Genomic DNA, 18,083 nt, shown 5'->3' with positions numbered 1-18,083 from the left:
TTCAAATAGATTATTTATTATAAAAAAACATACTGTAAACTTATAAGTGCTTTTTAAATTTTAAATGAGGCGATTTTTTTGATAATTTAGAAATATTTTCGAAATTTTGAAAATTTTCTAGAAGTTTGAAATGTTTTTTAAAAAGAATGTATTTTTTAAATTTTTTGATAATTTGGAAATTTTTAAAAATATTCGATTTAAAAAAACAATATATTCTCAAATTTTTGACTTTCGACAAAAACTTTTTCAAAACTTTGTTTTTTTTTAATGATGAAAATTTCGAAAATTTCAATTTTTTGAAACTTTGAAATATTTTTTTTTGAAAATTTTGATTTTTTTTTTTGAAAATTTTCAAAATTAATAAATTTTTTGTAAATACATTTTTTGCACGCCGTCTACTCCAGCAAAATGTTTTTTGAATTAATCTAATCTGATAATCCATTCTCTCAAAAACTGCATAACCGTTTTTACACCCTTTGCGCTCCATACCTCCGAAACGGCAAAATCGTCTTTTGCATAAACGCCTTGTGATCGTGTACGAACCGAATGATTTTTCAATAATACAAATCTGTTATTCCATAGTATGGAAAATTAAAAAAGTTTTTAGTACAGGAAAATTTAATCGTTACAATTTTAAAAGTTGTTTAATTTAATTTTTATTGACTTGATAATCGACATAATTAATATATGAGAAAGTTCGTGGGACTTGCCTTGAAATAAAATACCACTTACACCTTACTTTTCAATTGTCATCCAAACTAGAACCAAAGCTTTAACGCTTATTATAAGTAAGGGTTCTATTGTATGTGGTTGCAACAATATTTAAAGAAAGAAAGGGGAAATAGGGACAAAATAGTATGTATGAACAAAATGGCATAGTAGTGGCCCTATTTAAAAATTGACTAGCTTTAGTAATGTTTCAGCCATAATCACAATCCTGTCAGACGTTGAGCATCATTGTTAGTCTTTTTGCAGTAATTAATTCAAAGCTAAGTTCAAAATCTGGGCAAAAAGTTCCAAAAAATGATAATTCAAAGCGTCCGATTTGAATGATTCAAAAAACATTTTACTTGTATTGGCGATATTAACAACTGGCGAAGTTTTTGGAAATGCAGGTCCAGCGGGTTCGGAGATCCAATAAAAAAAGGAACTAGTGGGGCGCATGGCATCGTGCCTTACGGCAAATTGCTGGAACTTCTCGTACCAAAAATTATTATTTTTTTAAAAACGATTAACATTTTTGAAAAAAAATTACTTCGAAAAAATTAGATTTTTGAGAAACTATAAATTTGACATATGTGCATATGTCTAATGATCATTTTTGACCGCCAAATGGCATTTTTTTTACTTTTATCATTAGATCTCCGAAACCGCTAAACCTGCTTTCATGAAAATTTGATCAATTCTTCATCTTGACAATACAAGTAAATTTTTTTTTTGAATTATTAAAATCGGACGCTCCGTTCTCTTAAAAACTGAGTTACCATTTTTGGCCCGTATCTTCGGAACGGCTAGACCTGCCTACGAATACGAATCGAGTGTTTTTTGAATTATTCAAATCGGTTGATCCGTGTTCCCGAAATCGTCGACGAAAATTTGTATCCGAACATACATACATACACGCACACACACACACACATACATCCATTTTTTCTAAGGTATGCCAAAATGTTCAGAAACCTTTGAAACGTAAAGATATATAAAAATTTTCATTTTCGATTTTTTGCGATTACTAACTTGCCCTACGGGAAGTTAATTATCAGATATTTTATAAAGATCATAATAATAAGTACAAATCGTGTGTACATTTCTATGGGTTACGTACCAATGTGAATATGTTGGACTACGATGCGGCGCTTACGCGCTTCTATATTTCGACTCTAAATGAGCTATGCAACGCGATTGCTATAAGGACATGATATAAAAAAAATCAATTTATTTCAAAAATTTCAAAATTCTCAATATTCTAATTTTTTCATAGTTTTGAAAAAATTTAATGATTTTTTAAAAAATGTAGTTTTCGGTACGGCAATTTGCCTCAAGGCACGATGCCATGCACCACTATAATTTTTGCAATGCATTCATGATCGTATCAAACGAAACTTTATTATGTCCGAAACCAAATGTATGTATTATGCATAATGTATGTACAATGTACATTCTATTCCATTCTATTATATTGTATTGTGATAGTACGCACGCGCGTTGTTTGATACTCATCCGTGTCCATTTGTTGCGATCAATTACCGGACTCTAGGTTGGCTGACGTTGTTTATTGGAAATTATGTTCAGTTAAATAGTCTACACCAGCGCATTCCAAACTTTACATGATATGGGTAATTTGGTCTAAACTTCCCCAATCTTTGGTAATTAGGATAAAAAATGTTGGACTCTTTGTTAAAAACTATTAGCTTCCAAATGTGTGTAAATTGAATTATGCCCCAATTAGGTAGACTACTACATCCCAAACGTTCCACTCCACTACTTTCTTATAATGCAGGTTTAATATGGTAGGTGTTAGTGGGGCGCAAGGCATCGTGCCTGAAGGCAAATTGCTGGAACTTTCGGAACATTCGAAGAATAAAAATAATCAGTCGGCAAATATCCATAAATAAATATTATGAAAACTATAATTTTCATTATTTGTTCCTTGTAGACAAAATGTGAAATTATTAGATTAGAAGACGTTGTTTATACGTATAAGTATGAATGAAATATATATAAACAAAATCTAATTAAGCGGACTTATTGTTAGAATGATCATATTTTATTTCAAATGCATCAATTTTTAATTTATTTTATTTATAAAATCAAGCTTTTTTATTTAACTTGGAACCCTTCGGGGTAAGGGGTATGAATGTATGAATATAAATACCTGTAACTTATAATAACTGAGATACTAGCAAAAGTAACGAGAGGAGAAAGTTGTAAATTCTAGATCAATAATATATCATAAACTAAATAGTGAATCACATATCTTAGTGATGGAATATTTATAATTTACAGTCCGCTTAATATCTAATTAATCATAGTGATCTTCAGCAGCTCTAAAATTTACTTACAAAATGAATATCAATTAATAATGTCGTCGTTCTTTAACTCAATTAATTACTCTTCATAATAGATTAATTACCAGCTAAATTATTTTGTTTTATCTTCAATTATACGTTCCTAGCATTATATTTAGATGTTAACAATTACTTAGCATTCTTTATTATGTGTTTTCTTAAAGACATTTCAAATGTATTTTTCGAAATACACCTTAGCCTATGTAACAAACTAAATAAATAATAAACTAGTTTTTTATATAATAAATTGCTGGAACTTCCCATACCGTAACGAAATGTTCGAGGAATATTAAATATTTTCAAATAGATTATTATAAATACTTTAACACTGTCTAGAATTATATAAACTGAATTGCAAAGTTAAAATTATTTATTTGAAGCTTATAAGTGAGCTTTAGAACTTTAGCCAGAATTAGAACTTATATCTGAACTATTTTCGGTATACAAAAAAATATTAAAAAAAAATTTTTTTTAAATCCTAAATTATTTTTATTTAAAAAATTATTTTGTCAAAACAAGCAGATTTTTTTTTTGAATCATTCAAACCGGATGCTTAGTTCTCTCAAAAACTGCCATTTTTTGCACATTTAGCTCGGTATCTCCAAAACGGCTGGACCTACCTTTGTCAAAAACTAAACACCGTCCTCGCTATTACGAATTGAATGTTTTTTAGTTCATTTAAATCGGATGCTTCGTTCTCTCAAAAACCCGATTTCTATTTTCTGCGCTCTTTGCTCCGTATCTCCGAAGCGGTTCGAACTGCCTTTGCCAAAAACTATTCAACACATCTCCCTATCATTAGGAATCGATTGCTTTTTGAATTATTCAAATCGGTTGAGCGGTACTCCCGAAAACGTTGATGAAAAATTGTACCCACACATACATACATACACACACATACATTTTTTAAGTATTCCAAATGTTCAGAAACCTCTGAAATGTGAAGATATGCAATAATTTTCACTTTCGATTTTTGTACTTGCCCTACGGAAAGTTATAACTTCTTGATAGCCAACAACTGAGCATATTTGATTCGAATTATTTTAAAATATTTATTATGAGAATCTTAACTAGCTCTAAGTGGAATTCTGTCTTATGGCAATTAAGGCATCGTGCCTTAAGGCAAATTGCTGGAACTTCCCAAAAATTATTATTTTTTAAACATTTTTGAAAAAATTTTACTTCGAAAAAATAAGATTTTTGAGAAACTATAAATTGGACATAAAATTACTTTTTTTTTATTTTTTTTTTTTTCGAAAAAAATGTTTATTTTATTTTGACATATTTTGGAAGATCTAAACTTTTTTTCAAAGCAATCGTACTGCTTTAACTGCATAAAGACGAAATATCAAAACGCGTAAGCGCCGCGTCGCCGTCTAACGCGTAAATATTGGTACGGAACCCATAGGAATGTAAACCAAATTTATACTTATTGTTAAAATCTCTATAAAATATCTGATAATTTGATGTGCATATGTCTAACATTCATTTTTGACCGCCAAATGGCATTTTTTTTTACTTTTTTCATTAGATCGCCGAAACCGCTGGACCTGCCTTTATGAAAATTTGATCTGTTCCTCACCTTGTCAATACAAGTAAAATGTTTTTTGAATTATTAAAATCGGACGCTTCGTTCTCATATAAACTGAGTTACCGTTTTTGGCACTTTTTGCCCCGTATCTTCGGAACGGCTAGACCTGCCTTCACCAAAAACTAATCAGCACGTCTCCTTATCAATACGAATCGAATGTTTTTTGAGTTATTCAAATCGGTTGATCGGTGTTCCCGAAATCGTCGACGAAAATTTGTATCCGCACATACATACACACACGCACATACACACACACACACACACACATACATCCATTTTTTCTAAGGTATGCCAAAATATTCAGAAACCTCTGAAACGTAAAGATATATAAAAATTTTCATTTTCGATTTTTTTGCGATTACTATAACTTGCCCTACGGGAAGTTAAAAAATTCAGAATTTCCAAAATATGTCAAAATGAAGAAAACATTTTTCTTTTCAAAAAAATTTTGTTTTGCAAAAAAAAAATTTTTTTTTTAAAGTAATTTTTTGTCAAATTTATGGTTTCTCAAAAATCTAATTTTTTCAAAGTAATTTTTTTTCAAAAATGTTAATTGTTTTTAAAAAAATAATAATTTTTGGAACGGGAAGTTCCAGCAATTTGCCTTAAAACACGATGCCTTAATTGCCTTAAGACAGAATTCCACTTACAGCTAGTTTTTATTAATTTAGTTTTCGGTACGGGAAGTTCCAGCAATTTGCTTCAAGGCACGATGCACTACTAGTTTGAATTATTGGCCTATGTTATTTGTTTAAAGTATGGGCAGTTCTGTGAATATTAATAGTTCTTCTTAAACGATTACATGATTATCTATTATCTATTAAGGTTTGGAAACCGTTCGAGTCAATCCAGATGCTCCGTCCGTACTCTTCGTGGCCGCGAGCGATTTGTCTATTGAATCACTGCCAATACAATATCATAATATCACAAACGAACAGAATTATATTGATGATCGTCCGCTAATTGAAATTTATAAACAACGAATCGTTATTAGCTTGTAGGCATCATAATGGACTATTGGCATTTGCAGGAGTTGAATAGGATATTTGCAAGAATTTCGATAAATACCGATTGCAATTCAGGGTGTGGGTTGGAGGAGTGATTCTCAAACCCAAAGAGATAGTGCTCGAAAGCATCGCCCAATAATCAAACTTATTCAGCAATTTTATTGAAATCTGAAGAAATTCAATTTTCAGCCACAAATCGTGTATGTCATGCATCTAACTACGAGTGTCGTCTATAGACGACATATAGTTTTTCAATATATGTTTCAACATTCATCGACCTAAGTTATCCCGAAGTGTTTCTTTTAATTTTTAATACATTTTTATTAATTCACAATGTTTGGTAAATCTTGAAATACATGGTCTGTTCAAAAAGTTTTCGGAATTTCCGTTTTTTCAAAAAAATATTTATTTATTCGTCTACATTAATGTGGTCCCCTTCAAAGTAGTCCCCCCCAGATATAATACACTTATGCCAGCGTTTTTTCCAATTTTCGAATCACCCTTGATATTCACTTTTTGATATGTCCTTGAGCACTCTCAGCGATTTTCTTCAATCGAGGAAAACCGCCGTCCTTTCATGGGTCTCTTCAACTTTGGGAATAGGAAAAAGTCACACGGAGCCATATCTGGTGAATTTTTGCACTTTGCAACACTTTATTTCATTTTTTACGCAAAATTTAATACAAATTCTTTGACTTTTCAATTCTTCCATTGTAAAAATCGCCGAGCTCAGAAAAACACGTCGAACCTTAGCGACTACCACAGACAAAGTAAACAGTGAATATAGCTGAAAATTTCATCATACTTTAGGGGCATGTATACCAACACAATAAAAAAAAAATTTGACAATCAGACACTCCAGACCCGCGAAATTTAATTATTAGTAATTCCGGGTACTTTTTGAACAGACCTCGTATTTTGTTGTGACTGGTCCCTTTAGAAGAGCTACTGGGCGGCTCTCTGTTCCATACAGCAGTGTCATTTCTGCGGAAAATACTGCTGTTGCAAAAGAGCAGAGACACTGCTAGTTTAAAAGCAATTTTAAACGTTTAAAAAAATATGCACGTGTTTCAATCAATTGGAATAAAATCTTTTTTGAATCATTTAAAATTGTTCATCCGTGCACTCGATATCGTTAACAAAAAATTATATCCAAACATACATTCATTTTTTCTAAGATATGCCAAAATATTCACAAATTTCTATCTCGTGCAATGGTCCAATAATATCGTTTGTTTTCTATATGATAAAGAACTTATGAAAGCTCTTTATTTAGAAATGTTTAGATTGAATCTAATGAATTATTTCTTTATTATTTATATTAGATAGAAACACCACATGCGTGTAATCGTTGATTGATTCCTATGAATAACATAAACATATAACAATAACATACCTTTTGATAAATATTCAAAAGACAATTGTTAAGTGTCTATTTATAATCTCAGAAGTCGATAAAGTTCGAATTAGTATATATGCAATATCGAATTCATTTCTGCTTATCTTATCATACTATGTGAACTAAAGACTTCCAAATAAAGATCTATCGTAAGTTTATGGCATAAAAATACAAAAATGCTTTCTCCTAAAAAATGGTCTTGATCACAATAATCGCTTTTAAAATGAGTCTTGGGTCAATAAATGAAGAGTTTAAAATCAAAATGATAATACGCATTTCAATTCTGTACTTCTAATTTTTGTAATATAATAGTATTTTTTGATTTTTCAAAATTCGAATGATTTGTTTTCTTCCTAATAAACGAGCTCAACAAAGTTCAAACTAATGGCATCGTGCCTTAAGGCAAATTGCTAGAACTTCCCATACCGTAATGAACGAGAAAATTGAAATGGAGAATATTGGAGAAATATAAATTGCTTTCAAATATACTATTATAAATGCTGTAACATTCGTTATTCGTATTTTATAGACAAAATATAAGAGCTTTTAAATTGGACAATGACTTTCATATAAGTTTGCATGAAAAGTATATAAACAAAACTTGATCAAGCGGAGTTGGAATGTAGTAACTTATCTCATATTTTTAAGAATTATATGAACTGAATAGCAAACTTAAAATTATTCATTTTAAGTATATAAGTGAGTTTTAGAATTTGAATTTTAGAATTAAAATTAAAATCCAAATCATTTTTGATATTAAAAAAAAAATTTAAAACAATTTTTGAGAGAACATCAACAAAATGATCAAAAACCTTAGAGTAACTTTTGCAGAGAGAATTAAAATAAATACTAATTCTATTTTTATATTTTTTCATTCTGATTATTTAAATTGATAAGATTTTTAAAGTACCTAGTGAAACCTAGTGACTTTTTTAATAACAAAAATAATATATATAAATATATAATGATTGAAAATCGATTAGAACTCATTGGTTTTTCGTTAGATATTAATTATAAAAAATAGGTCTATAGGTCTACCAATCTTGACACAAAATTATTTGAACTGTACCGATTATAATTAATTAGTTCAATCCGAGATCAAACTTTATTCGCTAATTTAAAAAAATTGGCTCAGTTTGAAAAATGTTTAACAAACCACTGAGACAAACCCAAGGTTTCCACAAAAGCAAAAAGAAGATAAAACTTCTGATTAAGATTTTTATAGCAACTATCAGAAATCAATAACTAATTTCCTCATGGAACTCGAATGTTTCGATTCCTTAACGCAAGAACAAAATTTTGACAAGAATATTTGCTCATTTAACAAAAACGCCTCAGTTTGTAAAATACTTACCAACCTACTGAAATAAACCTAAAGTTTCCATAAATGCAAAAAGAAGACAAATCTTCTGAATTCGATTTTAGTAGCAACTATCAGAATCAATAACTATATTTCATTATGGGACCCAGATGTATCGATTCTTAAAAACAAAAACTAAATTTTGACAAGAATATTTGCTAATTTCAATAATGTGTCTCAGTTTGATAAATGTTTAACAAACTACTTAGACAAACCAAAAGTATCCAAAAATGCAAAAAGAAGATAAAACTTCTGATTTCAATTTTTGTAGCAACTATCAGAAATAACAACTTATTCAATCATAGGACGCAAATGTAACGATTCTTAAATGCAAAAACTAAATTTTGATAAGAATTCTTCCTAATTCAAAAGTGACATGACTTATTTTTAGAAACTCACCTTTCTTCAGAAGTATTCTACTCTTCGTGCTACAGCTTTTGGCCACGCTTAAATTTAACGGTTCACTAGTTTCTAAGCTCACTACATCCTCATTTATTGTCCTGTTTTTAGATTCCTTTCCCCATCCTAGGATGTCTGCTATAAAATGAGGCGTTGGTGCCCTTGGCGGCCTTGCATATACATGAGGATGCCAAGAGGCGGCACCAGCAACATTGCAACCAGAAATATCAATCGAAACAGGCAAACTAGCTGCAGGAGATGGTGTTTCTGACAGTCTTGGAATCTTGGCACACTTGAAAGGACTATCGGATCTATCCGAATCCAGATTTGATAAATGAGAGTCCTGCTCCAATTTCAAACCTTCGATATTAGAAGTTTCATAAGTCCCTTCCAGAACATCTTGTGGTGCATCCACTTGAGACAAATTACTTGATGATAGCCTTTCATAATCGTCTATTGGCCCTTGTCTTTCACTTAAACTAGGAGATTCCAGCCTAGACAAACAAGGTTCTGCATAATTATGTGATGATACCATTTCTTCACCAGGAAGAAGGCTAAACGTTGAATCACCAGGAGTTATCTCGTCATCTGCAGTTGCCACTTCGGCAGTCTCCATCATGTTGTCTAGAGGTTCCGATACTGCGGCGTGCATCACAATTAGATGAAAAGACTTCAATCATCGACTTATTTTTCACATCATATGTGTCGAAAAGCAACGCATTTAGATGTCACATGATCATTTTAACCATAGCAAGTAGATTCAATATTGATGTCAGTATCTATTTTACATTCTAGTAGACAATTTGCATGTGGTTTTTTGCTCGAGCATTATTTTTATGACTTGGCCAGCGTCATCATGTCCAACCTGTAAAGAGAATAAAAGACAATTTAATATTTATTATTACTTACGAATATTATATTACTAAATAAAATTGAAATTACGAATATTACTAAATAAAATTGAAAAATTACACAGGTCCACCAAATAAAAAAGAGTGCGCGTAAGGTTCACACGCGATTGAAGTAAAACTTATTTGCTACTGTACAAGTTGGCATTTAAGTAAAAATAAATACATCATATAATAATTTTGAATAATGTTCATTAGTAGTATGGTAACACTCAGGTAACACTAACATTATACACATTTATATAATGATTAATTATAAAGTATATATTTATAATAGCATTAAAAATATGTATAATTTTTAAAAACAATAATGTAATTAAAGTTATACTTCAAATATGAAATGGTCGGTTTGATTGTAATTAGCATTCAAAAATGAACCTTCATTAGAGATATGAAGTAATTGCTGATTAATAACTTCTATAATTGTTATGAAGGAATATGTTAAACAACGACTAAATAAATATTGTTTTCGCAACTTCACTCATCATGTAATTATGTGTTAAGAACTTTATGTAATTAAAATTAACATGCATTCATTGACTGCTTGTTTTTTTTTTTACTTTTTCGCTGGCGATACAGTCTCATTCTTTGAACAGCTGTAGTATCTGTTTTGCATATAATTTCCATTTTAATAACGTAACCTTAAAATCTATAATGACATTCCGAACAATATGGTTCTTGCATTTGGGGACAAACAACGTATACGCCATGTATACGCATATAATCAAACCAATCATACTCACGCGACACGACGACTAATCACAATCGACCCGTATAGAAATGATATCATCGAGAGCGAACGACGAATCATTGGCGCTCGACTCGGCCGTAACGCTTTTTCCGTTGCATTTGCACAGATTTACACCCTAGTCGCGCCTAATGAAGTTATACTTCAAAAAAGTTGTCTGTATTAAGTATGCGGCATATGTTTTCCAATGTAGTTTTTACCGCTGAATATGAATCAAAATTGGGGTCAAATGACAAAAGCTTTAAAAAAAATTGAAAAAACGACAAAATCTACGATCTACTCATTTTTCTGCATGATGCTTAAACTCTTATAATTCTTGTCGTTTCCTGACCTTATCTATCTTATTAAATATCCGCTTAAAAAATCTATTAATTAAGTTTTTTTGGTAGAATACAGCAGTATTTTGCCAACACATTTTCAGATACTCAAATTGCAAACATGATTGCAGATTACCCAGCGGCAATGGGGTGCAAAATTAGTTTGCAAATTACTGCTGAATTCTACAAAAAGACTCAATAAATCATTTAATTGAAACTCAATGGTCATTTAAGGTAAGAAAGGTTTGGAAACGAGAAAAAATATAAGATTTTGATTATTATGCAAAAGAATAACTAGATCGGAGATTTGGTCGTTATTTTAACTTTTTTTTTTCAATTTTTTGTAAGTTGACCCCCAATTTTGATTTTAGATTATTGGAAAACATATGCCGCAAATCCAATACAGACAACTTTTTTTAATTTTGTGGACCTGTGCTATCACTTTTTTTTTATTGTTTTATTGAAAAATAAAAATGCATGTTAGAATAATTGCAAACCAATGAAGAAACTTGGTTCTTCAATAATTCCAATTAATTCATTCATTTAAAATAGATTTTACATTTATGTGGCTCTTTATTGATTATGAAGACAAATTTATTGTTTGCCGACTAATATTTATAAATATTGATTCTATAAACAATCTTCTGTCAAAGTTATAATCCGTGCGAAAATTAGTATTGAAATTGATAAATGTCTGTTTTGTTTGTGTCTAACTTAAATTTTACGACTGTTTTGATGAAGAAAATATTAAATGGTGCCTCAAGAGCTACAATGAAAAATAAAATTACAATATTATAAGACAATAAATAAATCCCACCAATATAAAATCCATCATAGAAGATTTTATAACAGCTCAGGATAAAAATATGTTGCTTTATTGTAAAATATAAAATTCCATAATAGGTTTAAAAATGGTAATTTAAAAAAAACGTTTCGAATCAAGAAAATACCAAAAAATGTACAAATGACATATTAGTCAGCTATAAATAAGATAGGCAAACAAAATATTTATTATTAGAACAAACAAACCAGAAAAACATTTGAACAAGTCATCTGAAATCAAAAATAAATATTTTTCAAATAACGGACATGATAATCAAATTGGATTCAGATTTGATAGTAGTAAAAAAATAATAAATGATCTACCGAATTTTCCCAAAGGAAATGCATGACTATAATAATTAGTAGAAAATAAACAAATAGTTTACAAAACTTAAAAAATAATAAAACCAAAATTACTGCATAGTATCAAAAAGAAATTTCAATCAATCAAATATTTCTGCCCAATCAAAATGATACTATTTTAAAAATCGCATTTCATCTCTATTAAAAATATGGATCCACTTATTATTTATAAAAGAATTTAATTGAAATATTACTAGACACAGGTCTAAAAAAATATTTACTGCTATTAGGAAAGCAAATTAGGAAGCAATTTTGTTAAAATCGAAAATTTGATAAATTTAAAATTTCATTGATCCCACATGTTCGTATTCTCTGGTTTGCATCAACTTCATTAGATTTAATCAGCCTCACAAAAAACGTGGTGCATCTTTTTCAGTTTATTTATTATAGCTATCTATACAAAGTACATTAAACTAAAATTTTTGGCAATTAAAGAAGATTGCGTGTGAAGAATAACTAACCCAGCTGTTTCCAACCTGTGGGGCGTACCCCCTCAGGAGAGTGCAGTTACAGGGGGGCGCGTACGGCACTTTCCAAAATACTATTATCGAAAATAAATCAAAAATTTTGAATTAATATAAAAAACAATTAACGAAAAAAATAGTTATATTTAATGCATATTTTTACATAACATTGCATATTAATTTGTAGTCTGATAATATTCATGAAGTATTTATGAAATAAAATTGTTGAAAAAATTAAGGGGGCACAACATTTTTTTTATTAGAGCGGGGGGGGCGCGCAGTGCAAAAAAAAAATACTGAACTATCCATTAATAGCTCCTTCTATTTTAAGTGAATAACAGTTAATTAATTTCAAGCAGTCCGTGACGTCACTCTTACCGGATCGAAAAATTTTAAACTAGTTTTCGTACTGCATTGTCATAAACTCGTTTCCTTTTGCATATAAGTTAATTTATATCTAGTTTGAAGAGCATTTTTATATAAACTAGTGGTGTATAGCATCGTGCCTTAAGGCAAATTGCTGGAACTTTCCGTACTGCAACGAATTGTTCAAAGAATATTAAATGTTTTCAAATAGATTATTATAAATACTGTAACATTGTATAATATTTAAAAGAATTATATAAACTGAATTGAAAAGTTGAAATTATTTGTTTAAAGTATATTAGAACTTTAGTCAGAATTAAAATTAAAATCTGAATTATTTTCAATATACAAAAAAAATCTGATAAAAAAATTGAAACAAAGAAATTTTTTTTTCAAAAGCGATTATTTTGTTGAAACAAGCAGAAAGTTCTTTTGAATCATTCAAATCTTAGTTCTATTCTTAGTATGCTTAGTTCTCTCAAAAACTGCCATTTTTGCCACATTTAGCTCTGTATCTTTGAAATTGCTGGACCTGTCCTTGCCAAAAACTAATCACCTCTTCTCCCAATCATTACAAATTGAATGTTTTTTAGATCACTCCAATCGGCTACTCCGTTCTCTCAAAAACTCGATTTGTATTTTCTGCACTCTTTGCTCCGTATCTCCGAAACGGTTGGATCTGTTATTGCCAAAAACTAATCAGCACATATCCGTATCAAGAGGAATAGAATATTTTCTGAACCATTTAAATCGGTTGATCCGTGCGCCCGAAAACGTGAACGAAAAACACGCGCACATCCATTTTTTCTAAGATATCCCAAAATGTTTGGAAACCTTCAAAACGCGAAAATATGCAAAAAGTTTCAATTTCAATTTTTGGACGATTACAATAACTCACTAATTACAAACACTACGGGAAGTTTAAAATATTAACTATTACGAAGAAAATGCCAGGCAGATCTTTGCCAAAAACTAATCAGCACGATTTTGCAAATGATATCTTTTGAATGGTTTTAAATTTTCAAAATCGGCTCAGTTTTCAGGGGTTGGCTGAAACATGGATGAAATTTTAGCAATTTTGCGCTAAAAAATGGCTCGGGCGATCGTCTCGCAATCAACGCGAGTCTTTATCGAGTTTCGACAAAGAGCTTCTACATATTTAAAATCGATGCAGCCGTTTTTGAGAAATTATTGATGAAAGATTTGAGGTCACATATATTCACGGACACAATTTTCCAAAATTGGTCTCAAACGATTTAAAACGATTTAAAACGTCTAAAAAGTATATAATTATAGTGTATATATTATAAGTAAAAGTAAAAGTAATTATAGTGTATATATTATAAGTATATAGTCAATCTAAAAAGTTTAGAATTTTGAACTATTATTATCTGAACTAGTTGGTAAAATTAGCAAGTCGAATTTTCTGGCGAACAAACTTCTACTTCGACTTTGTTTAATGGATCAATATAGTCGACTAAAGACTATTAGACTATTTGACTGAATTTCAAAAAGTTCAGCGATCGTACTAAACCGCTATTTAAACATAATACCTGCATACACTATAATTAATTATATTATTGTTTAATTAATTGATATATTAACATTTGTAGTAATATATTTAATGAGAGTAATAATGATGGGAAGTTAACCCTGCAGTCATATCCATTAACGATATTTATATGATTTTTAATTACACAGCGACCGGGCATTATTGTAAACCATTAATTATCATCGTTATTTAGATATGAAAATAAAATATAGCAAATAATGATATAAAGCAATTTTCATCCGCAATGAAATGCTGCTTGACAAGTTAAAAAAAATTACATTTTTTTATTGCCTTCCAATTTTTTATTGTAGAGTAAATAATATAATTACAAAAAAATGACAATTAAATTTTTGTGTCTATCTATCAACACTCACCGATCATTTTGGAATAATTTTGCAAAATTTCAAAAATGATACTTAAGCTTATGGCTGCTTGTAAATAAGTATTACAAGATAATTAATACCGATTTTGACAGTAGGAGAGCTAGAGGCTTATTATAACAACGGTAAGTAGTAATAGGCGCTTTTCAGTAGAATCCTAAACGATATTAAAATATTGTTAATTTCCCGTAGAATAAGTTATAGTAATCGTCCAAAAATCAAAATTAAAATTTTGTGCAAATCTTTACGTTTCGAAGATTTCTGAACATTTTGATATACCTCAGAAAAAATGGATATGTGTGTGTGAGTTTTGTATGTCCGCATTTTTTGTCCACGTTTTCGGGCAAAAAACATTCGATTCCTATTGATTGGGAGATGTGCTGGTTAGTTTTTGGCAAAGACAGGTCCAGCCGTTACGGAGATACGGAGTAAAGAGTGCATAAAATAGTAATTGAGTTTATGATAGAACAGAGTATCCGATTTCAATGATTTAAAAACCATTCAATTTATAAAATGAGAAGCGATGGTGATTAGTTTTGGCAAAGACTCGGCCCAGCCGTTTCACAGATAAGAAGCTGAAAGTGTGAAAAATTGCAGTTTTTGAAAAAACAAAGCTTCCGATTTGAATGATTCAAAAAACATTTTTCTTGTGAAGAAATTACTAGTTTAGGACAGTGAATTCTTTTCCCCAAAATTGAAAAAAAAATAGTTTCAATTTCCATTTTTTTAAATATCAAAAATTAATCGGATTTTGATTTTAATTCTAGTTAAAATTTTAAGACTCGTATATACTTTAAATAAACAATTTTAATTTTGCAATTCAGTTTATATAATTCATAGAAATATGAGAAAATAAGTTTCTTTATTCTAACTATGTTTGATCGAGTTTTGTTTATTTATTTTTCAAGTAAACAATTTATAAGCTTTTATATTTTGTCTTTCAAATAAGAATAATGAAAGTTGCAGTATAAATAATGATCTATTTGAAATCATTTAATATTTCTCGAATATTTTCATTACGATAGGATAAGTTCCAGGGATTTGCCTTAAAGCCCAATGCCGAACACCACTAATTTTTTTTTATTTGACTTTCAATATCAATATTGGCAATATAATCTAATATAATACAATAATACAACATTATATATTAATGCTACTTAACCTAATAAAATTATACAGCATATTGTAACACTTCACATGTCTTAAAACTGTAATTAAACTAATTGGTTTTTCTATGAAATTATAATCATGTAGTTCGTTCTACTTATTTCGTCTATGCCCCTCAAAACGAACAAATTGCAAAGTTAAAATTATTTATTTGAAGTATATAAGTGAGTTTTAGAACTTTAAATAAAATTAACAAACTATAGTTTAATTTCCAAAAAAAAAAATCGTTATAAAAAAATAAAAATTAGTATGTGCATTAAGACCAAGACTCTATGGTTATACCAGTATTAAGAGTCTTCTAATTTTAATTTTGTTAAAAGAACTACTCCATTTTTCTCAAATTCCGATAATTTTTAAAATTAAACTACTTGTCGTAAAGCCGTAAATTTCAGTAAGTTCTATAAGACCATAAAAATGGGCTTAATTTTTTTTCAACAGTTAATTACAAGAAAACAGCTCGGTAGATTTTTACCTAAAACTAATCAGTATCATACCAAACTAATATTTTTCGAACAGTTTTGATTATATAAAATCAATAAGTAGTATGAGCTTAAATGTGGACGAAAATTTTAAGAATTTTTTTCAAATCACAATCGTCGCACAAACTGAGAAACGATGAGAAATTCTCATTGAGATACATCAAATGGCTCACAAATTTCAGAAATCGGTTCAGGCGTTTTTGATAAAACGTCATCATAGGTCTAATTTTGACAAATACCAAAAAACGATACAAATTTTTGCAAGAATTTTTAAAATTAAACGACTTATCGTAGTAGGGCCGTAATATTTTAGTATGATATATAAGACTATGGCATATATCGTAAAAAAATCATAAGAATCGCCAAAAAAAATTTCTTTAACACTTTATTAAAAGAAAACGGCCCGGCCGATCTTCACCAAAAACTAATCAGCACGATTCCCAATCAAAATCTTTCGAACTGTTTTCGAATTTTCAAAATCGATTTAGAATGTGGGCTCTAAAACGTGGACCAAAATTTTTTTACAAAGAAACGGCTCGGCCGATCGTCATATAAAACTAAGAAACGCTAGTCCTCATCGAGATACATCGAATGGCTTTTAAATGTTTGAAATCGGTCCAGCCGTTTTTGAGAAAACGTCGATTTACGGTAAAAAATCTGTTCACACATGCACAACACACCTACTTTTTCCAAATTAGTCTCATTCGATTCAGAATGATGCTTGAAACGTCGAGAAAAATAAAATGAGCGAATCGGATTTTTGATGAAAACATAAATTTCTCCTTCGGGAAGTTAATTAATATATTTATTTCTCATGATTAAGTCAATTATTCATGCATCTCATTTCATGTTAATGCAACTCATGAACTTCTATATATGTTTATATTGGTTATCTATGATGCAACTTGCAATAAGTCAAATGCCACTTACAACTAGTTTAATAAAAAAATAAAGTAAATAACAAAAAAACATGTGAAAGTGTAATCACAGAATCGTACTACTATTATTTATTTATTATATACACTTATGCACGCATACAAGCGTGCAAACAACCCCCAATCCCCACGCTAAAAAAATAAAATACCTATTTCAACTGTAACTTTTGTCCACTGTCCGTCCAGTAGCACCCCCCAATAAAATTCCATCGAAAATGCGAGCAACAAGTGTAAACGGCAATCGACAAATTGCACGGCCGTTGTATAATTTCTCTCTGCGCTCGATAACTTATTAAAATCAATCAAACATCACTAATAACATGGTTCATTGGCATCGCAACTCACTCACATCACTAACTAACACACTGTAGTAAACGATATACACGTCTATTAAGGAGGAATAAATCGATTATTGTAATTTATGAATATTACTTATATTTACACCACGTATATAAATTAGTTGTATAGTGATTTATAATTATTCAGCGAGCGAAATCAATTAAGACAACTTCCACGAAACGATTACTTAATTAGTTGATCTTGTTCTTCATAGAGCACTCTCAATAAAAATACAATTATAATATCATATACAACTTTAACACACTTTTTGTCTTTAAGTATAAAAATTATTCAACAAACGAAATCAAACAATCACTAACTAGTTAATCCAGTTCCTCATAATAAAAATACAATTTACACACTTGTAATATTGTATACAATTATAACAAACTAATAAAATTGTATACAATTATAACACA

The 18,083-nt window shown here is 29.7% G+C and overlaps 1 protein-coding gene across 2 annotated transcripts in view; it reads right to left on the bottom strand.

Annotated features, from left to right (window-relative positions):
- Positions 1-18,083, bottom strand: part of LOC113389235 (pituitary homeobox homolog Ptx1) — a 197,194-nt gene that overhangs the window by 104,562 nt on the left and 74,549 nt on the right. For both annotated transcript variants that reach the window (XM_026626294.1, XM_026626293.1), the window contains exon 2: positions 8,825-9,689. In XM_026626294.1, coding sequence (XP_026482079.1) covers positions 8,825-9,476 — 652 coding nt within the window. In that variant the 5' untranslated portion in view covers positions 9,477-9,689. The remainder of the gene's footprint in view (positions 1-8,824; positions 9,690-18,083) is intronic.

This window comes from Ctenocephalides felis, unplaced genomic scaffold (assembly GCF_003426905.1).
Source record: "Ctenocephalides felis isolate EL2017-DRISC unplaced genomic scaffold, ASM342690v1 CF-g0.4_SCAFFOLD_03573, whole genome shotgun sequence".
Lineage (NCBI taxonomy): Eukaryota > Metazoa > Arthropoda > Insecta > Siphonaptera > Pulicidae > Ctenocephalides > Ctenocephalides felis.
The sequence above is the reverse complement of the archived record's forward strand: the minus strand, read 5'-3'. Positions and strand labels throughout refer to the sequence as shown.